Source organism: Ranitomeya imitator, chromosome 4 (assembly GCF_032444005.1).
Source record: "Ranitomeya imitator isolate aRanImi1 chromosome 4, aRanImi1.pri, whole genome shotgun sequence".
Taxonomy (NCBI): Eukaryota; Metazoa; Chordata; class Amphibia; order Anura; family Dendrobatidae; genus Ranitomeya; species Ranitomeya imitator.
In genome coordinates, this window is record NC_091285.1 from 25,611,324 (window position 1) to 25,635,725 (window position 24,402).

Consider the following 24,402-nt stretch of genomic DNA (forward strand, 5'->3'; position numbering starts at 1 on the left):
TGCCAGACCTCATGTGGCTGGAGTGTGTCAGTAGTTCCTGCAAGATGAAGGCATTGAAGCTATGGACTGGCCCGCCCGTTCCCCAGACCTGAATCTGATTGAGCACATCTGGGACATCATGTCTCGCACCATCCACCAATGTCACGTTACACCACAGACTGTCCAGGAGTTGGCGGATGCTTTAGTCCATGTCTGGGAGGAGATCCCTCAGGAGACCATCCACCGCCTCATCAGGAGCATGCCCAGACATTGTAGGGAGATCATACAGACACGTGGAGGCCACACACACACACACTACTGAGCATCATTTCCTTGTCTTTAGGCATTTCCACTGAAGTTGGATCAACCTGTAACTTCATTTTCCACTTTGATTTTGAGCCTCATTCCAACTCCAGACCTCCGTGGGATATTAGTTGTGATTTAGGTTGATTATTATTTTGTTGATTATTTTTAGGTTTTATTGTTCTCAACACATTCTACTATGTAATGAATATTTACAACAGGAATATTTCATTCTGCGATATCTAGGATGTGGGATTTTAGTGTTCCCTTTATTTTTTTTCGGAGCAGCGTATATATAATTTTTACGTAATTGTCCTGACGATAGGGAGCAGCAGAGGGCTGTTTGTAAAAAAAAAAAAAAAAAAAAAGTTAACGGCCAGGAGGATCGGCGCATCCCACCCCGGCTATGTGATCTTTGACATATCCCATCACCATATCAATAAGGGGGGCTCCTTGATAAGAAATCAACCACAAAAACGGTCTTCCTGCTCGAAACTCTAAAAATGAGCTGTAATTTTTAGGAAGGTAAAATGCTCAGTTTAGCTGTAGCGCCTCCACAGGGGAAACCAAGCGTTACACACTGTTCAATTAAATCAATAGGCTGTCTATAAAATGCAGACCAGGACTGGTCCTCCAGAGCGAGAGTCACCCTCAAGGTCATGAGATAACCCCAACCTCTGTCCATACCGTAAAAAAAAAAAAAAAAAACACACACAAGAGAGTCAAAAAACTTCATATACAGTAGTTTTGCACTTTTATTACACAAATCAGGACAGCAGGAAAAATAAACCTATGTATGCAAATTCCATTAATTCTAAACCCCAAAGAAAGCAAACCAATAAAAAACAGCCTACAACAATGTAAAATGCTGCAAAAAAATATATATAAATAGTAAAAACAAATAATGCTATGCATTCAGGATTATTCAACTAATCTGTCAACATACCCTTAAATGTACATCATCAATAAATACAATTCTAAACCTTAAAATTCTGCAATACTTTCTTATAGAATGCTACATTAGGAGTTGACCTACTTTTTTTTCCCCCTAAATTTGGAAGGCCACCTTCTGCACAGGATTTAAAGCAAGAAAGCGAAAACAGAGGTCTGTGTCATTAAAGGGATTATCAGTAGGATCTGCCCACCTAAGCCGCCTACGCGGAATAAAATGATACCTTGACATCCGTGATCCAGTGTTTTATTCCAGAGAAATCGCATTTTTTATTAATATGTAAATGAGCAGTTAGGATCTATGGGCGGGACATAGATCTCACTGAGCTTATTTTAAATGAAAAGGGAGCATTACCAGTGTGAGACATGTAGATAAGGAGAGCAGACTGTCAGTCATTACATGTCTCACACTGGTAAAACTCCCTGTTATTTAAATTAAGCTCTGGAGGCAGATTCTTAGGGAGATCTATGTTCCGCCCATAGATCTTAAAAGCTCATTTACATATTAAGAAAAACATGGATTTCTCTGGAATAAGACATCGGACTACAGATGTCAAGGTATCATTTTATTCAGCTTCCTGTGACCTACATTTCCATATGGACGGCTTAGGAGGGTTAATCCTACTGACAGAATCCCTTTAAGAACTTGTCTGGTAAAAAAACATTAAAGTAAATAAATCCCACCTCTAGAAAGAAGAAAAAAAAAAAATAATGAAGAAAAATAAGAAAAAAATAAAAAGAAGATGTGCCACGTCTTGAGGTCACGTCGTACTAATGAGAGGAAGTGCTGGCAGATTGGTGCAAGTTTACAGGGTTCTGATCTGGCAGCCATAGACCAAGGCCCTGTGAATTTCTTGGCGCAAATCTACCCAAAATAAGAAGACAGATTGAAAAAAAAAAAAAAAAAAAAAAAAAACACAACACTATACAAAAATATATTTTGTTCAATTTTGGCAGATCAAAATCTACAACTATTTTTTTTTTTTTTTGGAATTTATATATGGATAAAAATATATTTTTTTGGTATCCTATATGCTTAAGAATGTACCCCCAAAAAGTAAATAAAAATTTCAACAAAAAAAAAAAAAAAAAAGGGAAGAAGGAGCATAACATTTTTATGAAACAGAAATCCAAAATACTTGACAAGGAAAAAAATAAATTCTATATATTTAAGGTGCAAAAATTGAGCTTGCCATATAAGTGCCTGCTAATAAAATATTGACGGGAAATCTCACTGCACATTACAATCTGCTATTATATAGGTTAAAAAAAAATAAAAATTTTGTTCGACATTTGTGCCGACGGAAGGAAAAAAAATCTATTTACAAAGCCTGTTACAAATAAGGAGCAAATTCCTGGTTAATGGGGTTCCCACACGTATCCGTCCACAGGGAGTTTGAGAGATTACAGCTCGGCTCCATTCACTTCAATGGAAAGGAGCTGCAATACCCCATACAACCTGCGGGACAGGAGTGGCGCCATTTGGGGATTCATCTAAATCCGGTGGAGGAGTAGAGATACCAGGAAGCATCTTAATTCTTAACGGGTTTAACTTTGCCTTGGTCTTCCACTTTCTTTATAGCAGCCTGGATAGCTTGTTGGTCGCCCAAAAATTCATGAGGCTTGACAGCTCGCAGGTTCTCATCCAGTTCAAGCAGCACGGGAACCCCAGTGGGAAGCGAAATATTTATTATGTCGTCGTCGGAGATCCCTGGAAAGAAAAAAAAAAAAAAAAAAAAAAAAAATGAATGGTAAGGAATATATTAAAAAAAAAAATAATAATAATCAATCGCACTTCTGTAATTCTTCATTTCTCCTGTGGAGGCACTGTTGGAAAATGGAACACTTGCTCCTAGGTTCTTTAGACAAGTTAGAGCGGAATCCTGAAGATTCCGGAAACAGGATGTTAATGTAACTAGCGTAATGTCAAGGACTAAGGATTGCGCAAAGCGGACAATCCCTTTTAAAGGGGTAATTTAGATTAACGACCTATCGTTAGGATAGGGCACCAATATCAGATCTCGGGGGGGAGCCACCTGACACTTGCACTGAACAGTTGCGTAGCAGCTCCTTCCTCTTTCAGGTTTGTAGTTGTTGCTGCTGGGTACTGCAGATCCACTTTTTTTTTTTTTTTTTTTTAATTGGAATGGGGGCAGATCTGCAGTACCCGGCAGTGGCCACTACTCTGTTGACGGAATAGTCGTCCGGGCTGAGCAGCACAGTTCTGTCAGAGTAGTGGCCACTGCCGAATACTGCAGATCTGCCCCACTCGAAAGAAGAGGGAAAAAAAAAGAAAAAAAAGAAAAAAGAAAAAAAAGTGGATTTCCAGTACCCAGCAGCGGCAACTACAAAGCTGAAAGAGCTGTGATGCTACACAACGGATACATATTTGAGGAGTATTTTTGACATTCGTTTGTACAGGGGGGGGAAATATACAAAAACTAAATTGTAGTTTCATAGAATAACGGGAAGAACTCAAGCTTACATTTTTTTTTTTTTTTTTTTTTTTTTTTTTACAGGATGCAATAAATGTAGCTTCTTGCTTTTTTCTTTCTCTACATGAAAAAGGAGCAAGAAGCTACATTTATTGCATCCTGTAATAAAAAGAAAAAAATAAATGAGGAAGAAATTATTTTTTTTTTTTTAGAGCATTGCAGTCTGTGGAAGGGTATTGTCACATTTGCATCCATTTTTTTAATGCATTATTTTCCCCCCAGAAAAAAAAAAAAAAAAATATATATATATATATATATATATATATATATATATATATATATATATATATATATATATATATATATATATATATATATATATATATACATACACACACAAAAAAAAAAACATTTTTCTTTAAAAAAAATAATGATATTTTGGGGGGTATAGGAGGGGAAAAAAAAAAATAGATGAGAGGGCGTTGGGCCGATGAAGGGACAGAGATAGAAAAGCAGAGAACTAGTAAAGGTTCACTTAGTAAAGGTCACTTGGGAGGGGATGGAGTAGACAGAGATCCGGTTACACCTTGAACTTTTCTTGCTAGTCCTGACACAAGGATAGAGGTCACTCCTACGCTACGGCCTAGGTCAGGCACAGCCAAGAAAGCGCACAAGACACTCACAGATCGGCACTTTTAATCTTATTTCCCCAGTTGGAAGAATGGCTTTGTAATGTAACAAGAGGAGAATCGAGGAGATTTTCCTCTGTTGGTAGAAAGATGTGCCCGTCAGGAGTTTAGGAAAGGTGGGTATTATTAGTATTTGATACACTGCCATATTAGCTAGTTTTCCCACCTACAAAGAATAGAGAGATCTGCATTTTTTATCGTAGGTACTCTTGACCTGTGAAACAATCTTAAAAAAAAAAAAATCCAGAAAAATCACATTGTACAATTTTTACATAATTAATTTGAATTTTATTGCAAGAAATAAGTATTTGATCTCCGACCGATCAGCTCTCACCAACCTGTTTCCTTTTCTTTAAGAAGCCTCCTACTCTGTGTTCATTACCTGTATTAATTGCACCTGTTTGAACTCGTTACCTGTCCACTCAACCAATCACACCCCAACCTCTCCACCATGGCCAAGACCAAAGAGCAGTCTAAGGACACCAGGGATAAAATTGTAGAGCTACATTTGTCCACAATATCTTGGGCTGGTGCATTAATTTTTCTCTTCAATGGGTCTAGAGGGGCCGAGGCCGACCCCTTAAGAAGCAGCTCATAGTATTATCCTCCACCACACTGTACAGCGGGCACAATTCCGTTCGGGAGGGTAACGTTCTCCTGGCATTTACCAAACCCAGACTCCTCCATCAGATGCCAGATAGAGAAGTGTGATCTGTCACTGGAGAGAACGTATTTCCTCCAGAGTCCAGTGGTGGCGGCTTTACACCACTCCATCTGACGCTCGGCATTGTGCTTGGTGATGTACGGCTGCATGTAGCTGCTCGCCCATGAAGCTCCTGGTTGGGGAACAGTGTTTGTGCTGATGTTATTACCAGAGGGGGTCTGGACTCTGTAGTTATGGATTCAGCAGAGTGTTGGTGAATTTTCTTCCCTCCGCTCTCCAGCACTCGGTGACCCCGCTGTGTAATGTTATGGGGTCTCCACTTCGTAGCCGAGTTGCTGCAGTTCCTTCCACTTCTCAATAAAACCCTCACAGGTGATGGAGGGAAGAAGGAAGATTTAGGGACAAAATGTCTTGAACGGACTTGTTACTACCGGACTGGAATCAGGTAGCTCCGCACCACCGGCCATTCTGTTACATGTTAGTAAGTAAATACAGACGGCACTGGGAACCGGACAGTACACACTGGGAGGACCAGACGTTGTACACCGGGGGAGTGAGGGGGCCGGATATTTTACACCATGGGCAGTGGGACTAAAGATAAAATCTGAAGTCAATGATTAAAACTTTTGGATACAGGAAAACAAAAACCCTCATACATATGATCCATCATGTATATATTTATCTAGAGGTCTCCGATCTATATCATATTACTGGGTTATATATAGAAGTGTATGCGTTGGGTCGCTCACCTTGTTCGCACAGCACCAAGAAGCTCGTTTCAGAAAGTTATTTCTACCTCCCGAAACCAGGAACATGACGGTGGGATTCCCTGGGTCTGCCTACAATCAGCTTTCCCACCCTCCCCCCCCCCCCCAAAAAAAAGGCAAGGCATGAAAGTAGAAAAATCGGGGCGATGTGAAACTCAGGACTCAACTTTCCACCCCTGGAAAAAATAAATAAATAAAAAATCTGAATGAAAACGAGGACAGAGAGGAAATGTTGTGATCCATAGTAAGGATGCAAAATAACGCGTGAGGCACCGACGGGCTCAGGAGTTCCGTCATCTGTCAGGTCAAGGTCACCGGCTCTTTCCTCACAGGATTTTCTTTGTAGAGTTAGCAGCGTTTATGTGATCTGAATGAGGGGGCAAAAGGATTCTGGGACGCACTGGGCAACGATTCGTCTTCCTAGAAAAACAGGATAAAGGGGGCGCACAGCAGGCCTTCCTGTAGGAGGGGACTTCACAGCTGCAGACATCCATTAGTAAGAAATCCCAAGGGGAGGGTGACTTGTACAGGAGTATAAATGATAGATCGGACCAGCTTAATTATTGCGCCTCTTTTTAATAGTTACCGTATATACTCGAGTATAAGCCGAGATTTTCAGCCCATTTTTTTGGGCTGTAAGTCCGCCTCTTGGCTTATACTCAAGTCATACCCAGGGGTCGGCAGGGGAGGGGAAGCGGGGGCTGTCTAATTATACTCACCTGCTCCTGGTGCGGTCCCTGCACGTCTTTTACCCGACGCTGACTGCTTCTTCCTGTACCGAGCAGTCACATGGTACCGCTCATTACAGTAATGAATATGCGGCTCCACCTCCCATAGGTAACGGTGACCGCTCAGTACAGGATGAAGCTGCCGGCGCCAGGGAACAGATGTGCAGGGACTGCACCAGGTGAATATAACGGGGAGCGCAGCGCTGCGCGATATTCACCTGCTCCTCGTTCCGCCGCCGCTCCGTCTTCAGCGGTGACGCTCAGGTCAGAGGGCGCGGTGACGTGGTTAGTGCGCACACTCTGCCTGAACGTCAGTGGAGGAGACGCCTGAACGAGGAGCAGGTGAATATTGAAAGTGCCGGAGGCCTGAGCGACGAGTGGCGAGTATGTGATTTTTTTTTATCGCAGCAACAGCAAATTGTGCAAGTGTCTGTATGGAGCATCTATGGGCCTGACCGCGCTCACTAGAGGTCTTCTTCACTACCGAAGAGGATCTCTAGGGTGAGGTGTAATATCCTCTCCGCCATCATGTCCCTGTCCATCTTTGTAGGGTCACTCAGGAGAATTCTCTTATATAGAAGATCTCCACTGAGAGGATCCGATATTGTAGGGACCTCCACCTGCAGAGCCGCACACCACATATATATGAATGGATGGATAGGGACAGGGACAAGATGGCGGAGAGGATATTACACCTCACCCTAGAGATCCGTAGTGAAGAAGACCTCTAGTGAGCGCTGTCAGGCCCCTGTGTCTGAGGGATTGGGAAGACCCCTGAGCCCAATCACAGAGCCTCCACCTCACCTCCTGATACATGAGGACATCAATGACCAGAAGATCCTAGAACTCACCTACAAGATGATTGAGCTGCTGACTGGAGAGGTTCCTATAAGGTGTCAGGATGTCGCCGTCTATTTCTCCATGGAGGAGTGGGAGTATTTAGAAGGACACAGATCTGTACAAGGACCTCATGGTGGAGGTTCCCCAGCCCCTCACATCACCAGTTCTATCCAGTAAGAGGACAACACCAGAGATGTCCCCGTCCTCCTCTTCCACAGGACTGTAAACAAGAAGATCTCTATGTTCCTCAGGATCATCAGGCTGAAGATCGCATCTATGGGGCCATAATGTTTGTGCAGCACTATATGGGGCAAATATCTTTATGGAGCATCTTATGGGGCCATAATCAACGTTTGTGCAGCATTATATGGGGCAAATGTGTCTATGTAGCATCTTATGGGGCCCTTATTAACCTTTATGCAGGATTATATGGGGCACATTTTAATATGGAGCATCTTATGGGGCCATCAAACTTTATGCAGCATTATAGGGGGCTCCTGATTCAATATGGATATTCAAAAACACTTAACCTACTGATGTCTCAATTAATTTTACTTTTATTGGTATCTATTTTTACTTTTGGCATTTACTGGTAGCTGCTGCATTTCCCACCCTAGGCTTATACTTGAGTCATTAAGTTTTCCCAGTTTTTTGTGTGGCAAAATTAGGGGGGGGGGGTCGTCTTATACTCGAGAATATATTTATATGTATTCGTCCGTGTTTTTTTCCCCCTCTCTCCTTTTGTTCGCCACTCTTAAGATTTCCTGGATATTTCCCGAGATTTAATACAACTTTTTGATAAGATGGTAAATTTGACACAAATTTACTCCGTTTTCTTCCCTCACCTCATAGTAATCTTTTTTTTTTTTTTTTTTGTTAAAAAAAAGAGGAGAATCCAGCTTCTAACATTTACAAAGCTTATTTAGTAGAATAAAAACCTTAAATGGCAAGATTACATGGTGTGATCAGTGACCAACGCTCTCTGACCTTCTCTTTCTCAAAGCTAAAGGCAAAGATATGAGGTTTTAAAGGGAACCTGTCACCCCCAAAATGGAAGGTGAGCTAAGCACACCGGCATCAGGGGCTTATCTACAGCATTCTGTAATGCAGTAGATAAGCCGCCGATGTATCCTGAAAGAGGAGAAAAAGAGGTTAGATTACACTCACCCAGGGGCGGTCCCGCTGCGGTGGGCATCGTGGTCCGGGGCCTCCCATCTTCTTACGATGACGTTTTCTTCTTGTCTTCACGCTGCGGCTCCAGGGCAGGAGTACTTTGTCTGCCCTGTTGAGGGCAGAGCAAAGTAGTGCTGTGCGCAGGAGCCTGGAAAGATCAGAGAAGCCCGGCTCCTGCGCACTGCAGAACTTTGCTCTGCCCTCAACAGGTCAGACAAAGTACGCCTGCGCCAGAGCTGCAGCGTGAAGACAAGAAGATAGGAGTCGCCGGACCGGACTGCGACACCCATCGTACCAGACCAGGACCGGGACCGCCCCTGGGTGAGTATAATCTAACCTCTTTTTCTCATCTTTCAGGATACATCGGGGCTTATCTATAGCATTACAGAATTCTGTAGATAAGCCCCTGATTGGCTTACCTCACCTTCGATTTTGGGGGTGACAGGTTCCCTTTAAACATTGTGGAAGCCGATGAAAAACATTAGAATTGCCATCTATGGTGTCACAGTTGTTCTGGTATGGCAGATATGTAGACGACTTCCTCTTCATTTGAAGAAAAGATTTGTCTGCCATACCAGAATTTGTTAAATTTTTGAATATGAATCATTGTAATTTAGCTTTTATCCAATTCTCTAATTAATCATCCATTTCATTTTTTTAGATTCGCAATTGGAATGTATAGGTGACCGCCTCATTTCTACATCCACGTTTTCTAAGCCTCTGTCAGGGAACAGCCGTAACAGATGAAGGATCTCCCCCCCCCCCCCCCCGAGCACAATGAAAATACTCGATTAGGACATGATCTTGATCGGATAACACTGTGTCCAAGCTCGACAGCTCATCACTATAGGTAACCTGCCAGTTACCGTTCTTCCCCGGCTACCGAGGATTCCGTTCCTTTGCTGATGTGACGGGAATTCCAAGGTCATTCTGACTGACAGACGGCTCCCCCAGGAAGGCAGCGGTGATCCAGCTGTCAATTAGCATGACCTCGGAAGTCCGGCCTCGTCAACACAGCAGACCGGAGAAGAAGCCTCCGTTCAGTAACCATGACATCAAAGGAGGCTTCCAAAGTCCTGGAAGGAGCGGTCTGTGCCGGGGAAGAACGGCGCCAGACACAACAGACAGGTAAGTAGCAACTACCTGCCTGTTAGTGCCTAGATACATATATGATCAAGTGTAGTTTCATTTATATAGGTTGCAGTACAAGGAAATTGCAAATTCGGATTTCATAACATCCGACAGATATTTTCTCTCTAGTTCCAACCGTACAGTCTCACACACATCTAAACATTTCGTCACCTGTCGAGAACGCCGCACTACTGCTTTTAAGGTCCGGGGGTTTTGAAAGAATTTTGAAACCACCTAGAGGCGGAGGTTCCAGGAGACGCCTCCTGACCGGGGAGGGATTCTGGATCTATTGTCTCGGCACCTGCTTCCCCGCAGGTTTAAATGCCGGCAAAGAAATTATGTTACATTATTACATTTGCTGTCCCACTGTTTGGCACATGTAAGTTTTTTTTTGTTTTTGTACCTTGATGGCCGTCCCCATAATCCAACACAAAACATCAAAAATAAATTCAGATAAGTGAAATAAAAAAAAAAATAAAAAAAAAAAAAAAAATTTGAGAATATCTATATACATAATTGTTTAAGGGTCACTTCTGTCTGTCTGTCCTTCTGTCACGGTTATTTATTCGCTGATTGGTCTCGGCAGCTGCCTGTCATGGCTGCCGCGACCAATCAGCGACGGCCACAGTCCGATTAGTCCCTCCTCTACTGCCCTGCACTCACTGCCCGGCGCCCGCTCCGTAATCCCCTCCGCTCACACAGGGTTAATAGCAGCGGTAACGGCCTGCGGTGTAACGCACTCCGTTACCGCTGCCATTAACCCTGTGTGTCCCCAACTATTTACTATTGATGCTGCCTATGCAGCATCAATAGTAAAAATATGTCATGTTAAAAATAATTAAAAAAAAAACCTGCTATACTCACCATCCGCCGCCTTTGCCGCTCCTCGCAACGCTCCCGGGACCGCTCCATTGCAAGCGGCAGCTTCTGGTCCCAGGGCTGGTGTGCGACAAGGGCCTGCCGTGACGTCACGGTCATGTGACCGCGACGTCATCATAGGTCCTGCTCACACCAGCCCTGGGACCGGAAGCTGCTGCTTGCAATGGAGCGATCCAGGGAGTGTGGCGAGGAGCGGCAAAGGCGGCGGATGGTGAGTATAGCAGGACTTCCAACGGGCCTTCGGAAGGGGAGTATATGTTTATTTTTTTTTTTTAAGTCTCTATACTACGTGGCTGTGTGCTGGGCAATATACTACGTGGACATGCATATACTCGATGCGTTTGAATCGGGCAAATAAATATATATTACCTGGATCCGTGCATTCCACCTCCTACTCTCTGGCACCCCTCCAATCCATCCTAGACTCTGCTGCCCGACTAATCAACCTGTCTCCCTGTTATTCCCCGTCCTCTCCTCTCTGCCAAGCCCTTCACTGGCTTCCTATTGCCCAGAGGCTACAGTTCAAAGCCGTCCACAACCTGTCTCCTTCGTATATCTGTGACATGGTCTCCCGGTACTTACCTACACGCAACCTCCGATCCTCACATGATCTCCTTCTCTACTCCCCTCTCATCTCTTCTTCCCACAACAGCATCCAAGACTTCTCCCGTGCTTCCCCCATACTCTGGAACTCTCTACCCCAACACATCAAGCTCTCACCTACCACGGAAACCTTCAAAAGGAACCTGAAGACCAACCTCTTCCGACAAGCCTACAGCCTGCAGTGATCCCCAGTCTACTGAACCACCACATGACCAGCTCTATCCTCACCTAGTGTATCCTCACCCATCCCCTGTAGATTGTGAGCCCTCGCGGGCAGGGTCCCCTCTCCTCCTGTACTTGTGTGTGCCTTGTTTTACGCATGTTTATTGTACTTGTCTATAATTGCCCCGTTCACATGTAAAGCACCATGGAATAAATGACGCTATAAAAATGAATAATAATAATAATATATATTTTTTTATTTATATTTTCAGTATGTAGGTTTAATTATTTAAAAAACAAAACAAAACGAAACAAAAAAAAACAAACACACACTGCTGGGGATACATTACCTTTAATTCTGCAAGACCCTCACCCTGGCATTTGTTGTGCAATCTTCTAAGGAATTCCAGTTTTTTTACTTTATGGGCAATGCAGTTATTTCCTATAAACGCTCCCATGCATGAAGACTGGCTCAGAGTTGGGGATAATTATGCCCCGAGGAACGGCTTTTTACCTTCAATAGAAAATTATTTCCTTTTTATGCAAGGCATTACCACCTCTGGTGTCACGTAGACATCCAAGCCAATGCCAGGAGGATGGACATAGAAGGCAATGTATTCACCAAAAGAAATCTCTTGGCAAAATTACCATTTTTTTTTTTTAACAAGCATTAAGAATAAAAAGGTCGATCTTGTCACTAGTAGAAAGCAAAATCTAAGTGTTCGCCCAAGCCAAAGGGCAACTCGGCTTTGGGAAAATGGCCGCCGCGATCTCTAATGCGCACGCGCGGCATCCCGCGGCCATTTTCCTGAAGCCCCGTGCAGCAGAGCACTCGATCTGCGCACGCGCGGCCCCAGGAAGATGGCCGCCCCCACCGATGCAAGGGATCACAGCGCAGATCGCGCGCTGCTTCTTCACCACTACGCCACCAACGTAAAGCTGAGGAAGACCCAGCGATGTCACCACGCCCTCCCGACCTGACCAGCCTGATTGACAGGCGAAAACGGCGACTTTGGTAAGTTATATCTCAGCATAGGTGGGGAATCGGGGTACACTACATACACTATAGGAACACACAGCGCAGGCCCTATTTAACAGTATTTATAGCTCAATCTCAAAAAACGGGGTGACAGGTTCCCTTTAAGGTCTGTGCTGTAATGCTGTTCTTCTACTCCAGGGATAAGGGGAGAAAAGGAAAAAAAAAAAAAAAAAAACACATCCTCATCATCACTGACCAAATCCAAGCTGGCAAGACTGTGCCTGTTGGACAGAGGCATGATGTTATTTGAATTCTCTAAACTATCACAATCAATTCAATGGCTCCAAATAGGAGGGCTTCTCTAAAAGACCATATTAGGATTAAAGAGTTTTTTTTTTGTCCCCGGCCAGGATCACACAATAGAAGCGATCTGTCAGCATTTGTGGTCTGCTGCCTGCTCGGAATGTGCGCATGGTCTGACTCCAAATTATTCCAAGTGATCACCCAAGCTTAGACTTGTGTCATGCTGCCAACCGGAACAAAAGGGGCATTAAACATAAAAAAAAAAACAAAAAAAAAAAAAACGCCCGTCCAAGGATCCGAGACAGCTGCTGCCAACACTGCAGCCATTGGACTAATCTGCAAAAACAATCTAGTACTTGGTAAAATTACGGCCCCTGTACTACGTAGGGGTGTGTATACTTTTTTTTTTTTTTTATATAAAAGTTTTTAATAAATCTACCATATTGTGTACACAGCTCCTATGTAGAACTAAGTGTCTCCATGGTAACAGACTACACGTCAACCTTGTGCAGTCTCAATCAGCAACATTACACCGGTCGTCGTCTATACGATTGGGGGATAAAAGACAAAGTGGGGGAGAATCGAAGGTAAACAGGTTTTTCTGATAGATCGGGGTCCAACTGCTAAATCTATGGGACTGACAGAGATAACCGAGTGTCGAAACTGGCTTTCACCCTACGTCTATAGACTTTTAGTGGATTATTGTGTAGTAAGAAGGAACAGAGTGCTCCAATTACCCATTCTAGCAAATGTGAGGTCCAAACGGTGGGCTCAGCAGCTATCAGACATTTATCATATATCTATTCTTCACCCCCTTAAAAAGGCGTTATTCTCATTTTCATCAATGAGCGTTATCGGATAGCGATTGTAAAAACAAGCACTTTTGCAATTTACTGCCTATTAAAATTGTTAGCCGTTCTTGAGATATCAATGCGTTTTTTTGTTTACAGCCCGTTGCCTAGGAAACAGACCAGTGCTGTGGTCGATCTCCAAGGCAACTAGCTGTAAACAAAAAAAGTCTTATCTCAAGAACGGCTGAAAATGTTAATTAGCAGTAAATTACAAAATTGCTAGTTTTTAGAAGAACTATCCAAAAACAATGCCTATTCATGAACATGAGAATAACCCTTTAAGTAAGTATTTTGTCAACGTACATTGCTAGGTTATTCATGTACCCATCTAATTTTGGGGGGAATTATTACAAAAATTTAGGGAACTGGACATATCACAGATTTTGAGATATTCCAGATTAACAGACAGTCATAGAAAAAATAAATACATATATATATAAAAATAATCTAATATAAAATTTGAGTTTAGATGAATTTCCAGATTGGTATTATCTAAATTATCAGATGCCAGATGAAAGGAATTTTACAAAATAAAGTAAAGCCACCGTACCTTCCAAATGTTTTAATAAAGCTCTTGTGCTGTTCCCATGCGCCGATATGAGGACGCTTTTCCCTTTCCTGATTTCAGGTGCGATCTCCTCGTTCCAGAAGGGAAGGAGCCGTTCCAACACTTGTTTCAGACTCTCCGATTTCGGCAGCTTGTCCTTCTGTATGTCACAAAACGTGTACCTTCGATCCGTATGGATCTCCTGATAATAAGGGTGACTCCCATCTATGGGGGGAGGCGCGACGTCGTAACTCCTTCTCCAGATCTTCACCTGCTCTTCTCCGTGGTTTAAGGCCAGCTCGGCCCGGTTGAGGCCGATGAGCGCCCCGTAATGTCTCTCGTTGAGCCGCCATGAACTCCGTACCGGGACCCATTCTTGACCCAGTTCTTGCATTACAAGCCAAGCCGTCTGGATGGAACGGCTTAAGATTGACGTGAAGACCAGGTCAAACTCGAATCCCAAAGATTTTAGATGCTTCCCGCACGCTTCGGCTTCTCGCAGTCCGTCCTCGCTCAACTTTTGGTCAACCCAACTGCAAAATCGGTTCTCGATGTTCCAGGCGCCCTCCCCGTGCCTCAGCATTACCAGTTTATATTTGGACATGTTGGGTTGTGGTCACTTCTCCACGGCAGAAGGTCTGACTGAAGGTCTTCACCTAATTGAGAACAAGATATTTCATTATTCCCTAGACTCAAACATCAAAATTCCTACAACCACCTCCCAAGTCCCGTAAAATGCTCCTCACCCACTATGAAACATCCAAAACTGTGAACCAGGAAACGTTGGGGGTCAACTAAACATCAAGAGATGACAGATTAACTTTGAAGTTCTACGGAGTAATTTTAAAAAAAAACGTGTAGCAGATGTTCAATTTCTCTGCAGAGCCTCCGCAGGACAGACTAAGTATTACACCCTTGGGACCTCCAGGAGGTGAAATTTTTTTTTTTTAAGTTGGTTTTTCTGACTTGTTAAGGTTCTAAATACCACTGCAGCCTGGAAATAAGATTTTCTACATCAAACAACCCTTTAAATTTTTAAAGAGCTAGGCGATTATGCAAAAAAAAAATAAGTCGAGGGGACCAAAATCCAACCACCCCTCCAGATCATAAAAGGTATAGTATAACGGGATGGGCATAAGTACGTGAAGATGTATTTAAAGTAACAGAACGTCCATATTGTATACGTGCAGCCGTGGCTCCCTCTTAATAGTGTCTGACATTTGTGAATCCGGAATATCAAGTCACGCGAATAAATGCCTGAGGCCGAATTGTGCCGCAGCCAACACGTTCCATACATAAAGTCAATATCTAAAATCTCCTCTACAGGGTACAGTAAAGCTGGGTGTACGGAGAGGGTGTAGCCAACACCACACACCCATATAAACAGCAGAAATACACGGACAGATGTAGCAGAGTGGAATTTGTTCCTTAGTTCTTATTCACGGCCTTTATGATGATGTGATGGTAGAGGGGTAAACCACCGGCGTAGGGAACAGTCCAAGAATCAACACTGCATCAAACCCTCCCTCTGGAAGTCCATAAGATTGTGGGTCTTAAAGGGTTATTCCCCATCACTAGGATAGGGGATAACTTGACGATCTGTGGGACCCCCCAACAATCCATTTTTTCCAGACAAAACAAAAAAAAAAATAAAAAAATAAAAAAAGATCCAGCATGTCCGAACTATGTTATGATTGTTAATGAACATTCATAGGTCGGTCATCGATCTAACGGAACAATCTGGTCACTGACACAAATGGCGATATGAAGTCTACATGCCCAGTGGGCGGCCATCTTTTCTGCCAGGAGACCATGAGGGGGCGCAAGAGGCATGAGATCATTAGTGACCGACTAATGTACAAAGGGGTCTTGTAGAAGATTTGGGAAAAGGGGTCTCATGGGAGATTCAGTCGGTTTCATCCTCTCATTCTCCCAGAGTCTGGTAGCGGTGGTGTACTGATATTTATGGCCGGCTTAAAGGGGTATTCCATTGGGACAAGTGGTCACCTACTCACCGGAGAGATCGGTGGGGGGTCCGACAACTGAGATCTGCACTGATCACTAGAAAAGAGCATCAATTCAGTGAAAATCCCATATCTCGGACCCCAACTGATCACTAAGTTAGCACCTGCCCCTTTAAGTGCATCACCACAACTTAGAAACTTCCCCCCAACTGGGCCACGATCAGCAAAAATCCTCATGACTCAGAGGAACATAAGAGAACAGAACGCGCGTCGCCGACATTTCCTGTTTAATCACCAAGAAAAAATCATAACAATAATAAAGAAAACGTGTGCAGAGGTGACAGCGAGGAAGTGACCCCAACCAGAGGGGGATGAGATGGGGGGAGAGGAGCACAGGGGGCTTATAGGGAACTGGGAGGAGGAAGAAGACGCAGCAGAGATGGGGTTGTCACAGGGGGCTTATAGGGAACTGGAAGGAGGAAGACGCAGCAGGGATGGGGTTGTCACAGGGGGCTTATAGGGAACTGGGAGGAGGAAGAAGACGCAGCAGGGATGGGGTTGTCACAGGGGGCTTATAGGGAACTGGGAGGAGGAAGATGACGCAGCAGAGATGGGGTTGTCACAGGAGGCTTATAGGGAACTGGGAGGAGGAAGAAGACGCAGCAGAGATGGGGTTGTCACAGGAGGCTTATAGGGAACTGGAAGGAGGAAGACGCATCAGAGATGGGGTTGTCACAGGGGGCTTATAGGGAACTGGAAGGAGGAAGACGCATCAGAGATGGGGTTGTCACAGGGGGCTTATAGGGAACTGGAAGGAGGAAGACGCATCAGAGATGGGGTTGTCACAGGGGGCTTATAGGGAACTGGAAGGAGGAAGACGCATCAGAGATGGGGTTGTCACAGGGGGCTTATAGGGAACTGGAAGGAGGAAGACGCATCAGAGATGGGGTTGTCACAGGGGGCTTATAGGGAACTGGGAGGAGGAAGAAGACGCAGCAGGGATGGGGTTGTCACAGGAGGCTTATAGGGAACTGGGAGGAGGAAGAAGACGCAGCAGAGATGGGGTTGTCACAGGGGGCTTATAGGGAACTGGAAGGAGGAAGACGCAGCAGGGATGGGGTTGTCACAGGGGGCTTATAGGGAACTGGGAGGAGGAAGATGACGCAGCAGAGATGGGGTTGTCACAGGAGGCTTATAGGGAACTGGGAGGAGGAAGAAGACGCAGCAGAGATGGGGTTGTCACAGGGGGCTTATAGGGAACTGGAAGGAGGAAGACGCATCAGAGATGGGGTTGTCACAGGGGGCTTATAGGGAACTGGAAGGAGGAAGACGCATCAGAGATGGGGTTGTCACAGGGGGCTTATAGGGAACTGGAAGGAGGAAGACGCATCAGAGATGGGGTTGTCACAGGGGGCTTATAGGGAACTGGAAGGAGGAAGACGCATCAGAGATGGGGTTGTCACAGGGGCTTATAGGGAACTGGAAGGAGGAAGACGCATCAGAGATGGGGTTGTCACAGGGGGCTTATAGGGAACTGGAAGGAGGAAGACGCATCAGAGATGGGGTTGTCACAGGGGGCTTATAGGGAACTGGAAGGAGGAAGACGCATCAGAGATGGGGTTGTCACAGGGGGCTTATAGGGAACTGGGAGGAGGAAGAAGACGCAGCAGGGATGGGGTTGTCACAGGGGGCTTATAGGGAACTGGGAGGAGGAAGATGACGCAGCAGAGATGGGGTTGTCACAGGAGGCTTATAGGGAACTGGGAGGAGGAAGAAGACGCAGCAGAGATGGGGTTGTCACAGGGGGCTTATAGGGAACTGGAAGGAGGAAGACGCATCAGAGATGGGGTTGTCACAGGGGGCTTATAGGGAACTGGAAGGAGGAAGACGCATCAGAGATGGGGTTGTCACAGGGGGCTTATAGGGAACTGGAAGGAGGAAGACGCATCAGAGATGGGGTTGTCACAGGGGGCTTATAGGGAACTGGAAGGAGGAAGACGCATCAGAGATGGGGTTGTCACAGGGGGCTTATAGGGAACTGGGAGGAGGAAGAAGACGCAGCAGGGATGGGGTTGTCACAGGGGGCTTATAGGGAACTGGGAGGAGGAAGATGACGCAGCAGAGATGGGGTTGTCACAGGAGGCTTATAGGGAACTGGGAGGAGGAAGAAGACGTAGCAGAGATGGGGTTGTCACAGGAGGCTTATAGGGAACTGGGAGGAGGAAGAAGACGCAGCAGAGATGGGGTTGTCACAGGGGGCTTATAGGGAACTGGGAGGAGGAAGAAGACGCAGCAGGGATGGGGTTGTCACAGGGGGCTTATAGGAAACTGGAAGGAGGAAGACGCAGCAGGGATGGGGTTGTCACAGGGGGCTTATAGGGAACTGGAAGGAGGAAGACGCAGCAGGGATGGGGTTGTCACAGGGGGCTTATAGGGAACTGGGAGGAGGAAGACGCAGCAGGGATGGGGTTGTCACAGGGGGCTTATAGGGAACTGGGAGGAGGAAGACGCAGCAGGGATGGGGTTGTCACAGGGGGCTTATAGGGAACTGGGAGGAGGAAGACGCAGCAGAGATGGGGTTGTCACAGGGGGCTTATAGGGAACTGGAAGGAGGAAGACGCAGCAGGGATGGGGTTGTTATGTTCACAACAGAAATGGAGTAAAGTTTCACAGAGCTGCACACACATCACACGGAGGCGCACAGACGTCATGGGGAAGCTCAGCTCTGCTGCATCTATGTGGTGTAGTGGGGCTGAAGTTTATTTGGTGCAAGAGAGTGGAGGCGATAAGTCTTACTTGGGACTGCAGATAGATACACACAGATGGAGATATCCATCGTCCATCAGTGTAACCATCTACACAGGCACGCAGAGGCGGATACGGAGGCAGACGCGCACACACACGCAGAGGCGGATACGGAGGCAGACGCACACACACGCGGATACGGAGGCAGACGCACACACACGCAGAGGCGGATACGGAGGCAGACGCACGCACACGCGGATATACGGAGGCAGACGCACGCACACGCAGAGGCGGATACGGAGGCAGACGCACACACACGCAGAGGCGGAGGCAGACGCACGCACACGCAGATACGGAGGCAGACGCACGCACACGCAGAGGCGGATACGGAGGCAGACGCACGCACACGCAGAGGCGGATACGGAGGCAGACGCACGCACACGCAAAGGCGGATACGGAGGCAGACGCACACACACGCAGAGGCGGATACGGAGGCAGACGCACGCACACGCGGATATACGGAGGCAGACGCACGCACACGCAGAGGCGGATACGGAGGCAGACGCACACACACGCAGAGGCGGAGGCAGACGCACGCACACGCAGATACGGAGGCAGACGCACGCACACGCAGAGGCGGATACGGAGGCAGACGCACGCACACGCAGAGGCGGATACGGAGGCAGACGCACGCACACGCAGAGGCGGATACGGAGGCAGACGCACGCACACGCAGAGGCGGATACGGAGGCAGACGCACGCACATGCAGAGGCGGATACGGAGGCAGACGCACACACGCAGAGGCGGATACGGAGGCAGACGCATGCACACGCAGAGGCGGATACGGAGGCAGACGCATGCACACGCAGAGGCGGATACGGAGGCAGACGCATGCACACGCAGAGGCGGATACGGAGGCAGACGCATGCACACGCAGAGGCGGATACGGAGGCAGACGCACACACGCAGAGGCGGATACGGAGGCAGACGCACACACGCAGAGGCGGATACGGAGGCAGACGCACACACGCAGAGGCGGATACGGAGGCAGACGCACACACGCAGAGGCGGATACGGAGGCAGACGCACACACGCAGAGGCGGATACGGAGGCAGACGCACACACGCACAGGCGGATACGGAGGCAGACGCACACACGCACAGGCGGATACGGAGGCAGACGCACACACGCAGAGGCGGATACGGAGGCAGACGCACACGCACAGGCGGATACGGAGGCAGACGCACACACGCACAGGCAGATACGGAGGCAGACGCACACGCAGAGGCGGATACGGAGGCAGACGCACACGCACAGGCGGATACGGAGGCAGACACACGCACAGGCAGATACGGAGGCAGACACACGCACAGGCAGATACGGAGGCAGACACACACGCAGAGGCAAATACGGAGGCAGACGCACACACGCAGAGGCGGATACGGAGGCAGACGCACACACGCAGAGGCGGATACGGAGGCAGACGCACACGCAGAGGCGGATACGGAGGCAGACGCACACACGCAGAGGCGGATACGGAGGCAGACGCACGAGCGCAAATACACACACAGCGAGTCGGACTTATCACTATACCGACACATTGCAGCCCCCGCGTCACGCACACATCCAGCTCAGCTCCATCTCGCAGCTCGCCCCGCACACAGCCCGCGCACATCCTCTCCCGGTGCGGGTCTCGGGCTCTCACCTCCTGCAGCCCCGGACAGGTGGAGCGGTGCTGTATTGGCCGCAGGTATCAGTGCGCGGTTCCCGGCGGGGGTGCAGCAGAGCCCTCCGAGGTGTTGTTGTGGCGCTGCAGGCTCTGCGCTTCCTCCTCCTCCAGGCTCTGCAGCCTCAGCGTCTGCTCGGCTTGTCCTACTTGCTGCTCTAGCCACGCCCAACTCTACCTTTGATTGACAGCGCAGTCGACCAATGGCGTGAGGGGGCCGCGCGTTCAGGAAGATGATAACGGCTGAGGGTTGTTGTTGTTACTAAGTTCAATGGAGGCTCCTGAGCAGAGAGGAAGCGGCGAGCGGCAGCCGACGGGACCGAGCACTGACGGGTGTGACCCCCCACACCGGGCCAATGCACAGACCCCTACAGAGTGCAGACCCCGGGGGCAAACCCCTGACTGACCACAGGGCCCAGAACAAAACCCTAAACTAATGGGAGACCCCCCAGACTAGAATCCATAACGACAGGGTCCAAACCAGAACCCCTAAATGGATACAGACCCCAGACCAGAACCCCCAAATGGATACAGACCCCAGACCAGAACCCCCAAATGGATACAGACCCCAGACCAGAATGTCTCAAATGTGGACCCCAGACCAGAACCCCTAAATGGATACAGACCCCAGACCAGAACCCCCAAATGGATACAGACCCCAGACCAGAACCCCTAAATGGATACAGACCCCAGACCAGAACCCCCAAATGGATACAGACCCCAGACCAGAATGTCTCAAATGTGGACCCCAGACCAGAAACCCTAAATGGATACAGACCCCAGACCAGAACCCCTAAATGGATACAGACCCCAGACCAGAACCCCCAAATGGATACAGACCCCAGACCAGAACCCCCAAATGGATACAGACCCCAGACCAGAACCCCCAAATGGATACAGACCCCAGACCACAATGTCTCAAATGTGGACCCCAGACCAGAACCCCTAAATGGATACAGACCCCAGACCACAATGTCTCAAATGTGGACCCCAGACCAGAACCCCTAAATGGATACAGACCCCAGACCACAATGTCTCAAATGTGGACCCCAGACCAGAACCCCTAAATGGATACAGACCCCAGACCAGAATCCATAACGACAGGGTCCAAACCAGAACCCCTAAATGGATACAGACCCCAGACCAGAACCCCCAAATGGATACAGACCCCAGACCAGAACCCCTAAATGGATACAGACCCCAGACCAGAACCCCCAAATGGATACAGACCCCAGACCAGAACCCCTAAATGAATACAGACCCCAGACCAGAACCCCTAAATGGATACTGACCCCAGACCCCCTAAATGGATACAGACCCCACACCAGAACCCCTAAATGGATACAGACCCCCTAAATGGATACAGACCCCAGACCAGAACCCCTAAATGGATACTGACCCCAGACCCCCTAAATGGATACAGACCCCACACCAGAACCTCTCAATAATTGTGGAACCCAGATCAGAACCCCAAAATTAATATACATAGTTACATAGTTATTAAGGTTGAAGGAAGACTATATGTCCATCTAGTTCAACCCATAGCCTAACCTAACATGCCCTAACATGTTGATCCAGAGGGAGGCAAAAAAAACCCATGTGGCAAAGAGTAAGCTCCACATTGGGGAAAAAAATTCCTTCCCGACTCCACATACGGCAATCAGACTAGTTCCCTGGATCAACGCCCTATCAAGGAATCTAGTGTATATACCCTGTAACATTATACTTTTCCAGAAAGGTATCCAGTCCCCTCTTAAATTTAAGTAATGAATCACTCATTACAGCATCATACGGCAGAGAGTTCCATAGTCTCACTGCTCTTACAGTAAAGAATCCGCGTCTGTTATTATGCTTAAACCTTTTTTCCTCCAACCGCAGAGGATGCCCCCTTGTCCCTGTCTCAGGTCTATGATTAAAAAGATCATCAGAAAGGTCTTTGTACTGTCCCCTCATATATTTATACATTAACATAAGATCACCCCTTAGTCTTCGTTTTTCCAAACTAAATAGCCCCAAGTGTAATAACCTATCTTGGTATTGCAGACCCCCCAGTCCTCTAATTACCTTGGTCGCTCTTCTCTGCACCCGCTCCAGTTCAGCTATGTCTTTCTTATACACCGGAGACCAGAACTGTGCACAGTATTCTAAGTGCGGTCGAACTAGTGACTTGTATAGAGGTAAAATTATGTTCTCCTCATGAGCATCTATGCCTCTTTTAATGCATCCCATTATTTTATTTGCCTTTGTAGCAGCTGCCTGACACTGGCCACTGAATTTAAGTTTGTCATCCACCCATACACCCAGGTCTTTTTCATTGACGGTTTTGCCCAGAGTTTTAGAATTAAGCACATAATTATACATCTTATTACTTCTACCCAAGTGCATGAACTTACATTTATCCCCATTAAAGCTCATTTGCCATTTATCAGCCCAAGCTTGTAGTTTACATAAATCATCCTGTAATATAAAATTGTCCTCCTCTGTATTGATTACCCTGCAGAGTTTAGTGTCATCTGCAAATATTGAAATTCTACTCTGAATGCCCCCTACAAGGTCATTAATAAATATGTTAAAAAGAAGAGGGCCCAATACTGACCCCTGTGGTACCCCACTTCTAACCGCTACCCAGTCCGAGTGTGCTCCATTAATAACCACCCTTTGTTTCCTATCCCTGAGCCAGCTCTCAACCCACTTGCACATATTTTCCCCTATCCCCATTATTCTCATTTTATGTATCAACCTTTTGTGTGGCACCGTATCAAAAGCTTTTTAAAAGTCCATATACACTACATCTACTGGGTTCCCTTGGTCCAATCTGGAACTTACCTCTTCATAGAAACTGATCAAATTAGTCTGACGAAACCCAAGAACAGAACCCCTAACGTAATACAGACCCCAGATTAGAACCCCTAAATGGATACAGACCCCACACCAGAACCCCTAAATGGATACAGACACCAGACCAGAACCCCTAAATGAATACAGACCCCAGACCAGAACCCCTAAATGGATACAGATCCCAGACCAGAACCCCTAAATGGATACAGACCCCAGACCAGAACCCCTAAATGAATACAGACCCCAGACCAGAACCCCTAAATGAATACAGACCCCAGACCAGAACCCCTAAATGGATACAGACCCCACACCAGAACCCCTAAATGGATACAGACACCAGACCAGAGCCCCTAAATGAATACAGACCCCAGACCAGAACCCCTAAATGGATACAGATCCCAGACCAGAACCCCTAAATGGATACAGACCCCAGACCAGAACCCCTAAATGAATACAGACCCCAGACCAGAACCCCTAAATGAATACAGACCCCAGACCAGAACCCCTAAATGGATACAGACCCCAGACCAGAACCCCTAAATGAATACAGACCCCAGACCAGAACCCCTAAATGGATACAGACCCCAGACCAGAACCCCTAAATGGATACAGACTCCAGACCAGAACCCCTAAATGGATACAGACCCCAGACCAGAACCCCTAAATGGATACAGACCCCACACCAGAACCCCTAAATGGATACAGACCCCAGACCAGAACCCCTAAATGGATACAGACCCCACACCAGAACCCCTAAATGGATACAGACCCCAGACCAGAACCCCTAAATGGATACAGACCCCAGACCAGAATGTCTCAAATGTGGAACCCAGATCAGAACCACTAAATGAATATAGACCCCACACCAGAACCCTTAAAGTAAAACAGCAGACACGTTAAATACGTATAGACCCCTGAACTAATAAAGTCCACAGACCAGAACCTCTAAGCAAACATAGACCGTAGACCCCCTAAAATATTGCAGGTCACAACACGCATCCCTAAGTTGATACAGACTGAAAACCAGACCCCTTAAATAAACCCAGACCAAAGCCCATAATAAAGACTAGTAATACAGACCCCTTTAAAAATACAGAGTCCCCCCATAAACTAATCTACACCCACCAACCAAGTGCAGATCCCT

General features: G+C 46.8%; 1 protein-coding gene across 1 annotated transcript; it reads right to left on the reverse strand.

The window, feature by feature from the left end:
- Positions 1-1,019: 1,019 nt before the first annotated feature.
- On the reverse strand, positions 1,020-20,554 carry BPGM (bisphosphoglycerate mutase). Its single transcript, XM_069763404.1, has 3 exons — positions 20,400-20,554; positions 13,988-14,640; positions 1,020-2,944 (listed from the first exon to the last, which is right to left on the reverse strand). The coding sequence occupies exons 2-3, from the start codon at positions 14,586-14,588 to the stop codon at positions 2,766-2,768; spliced, it is 780 nt and encodes a 259-aa protein (XP_069619505.1). The 5' UTR covers positions 14,589-14,640; positions 20,400-20,554; the 3' UTR covers positions 1,020-2,765.
- Between the last annotated feature and the right edge of the window lie 3,848 nt (positions 20,555-24,402).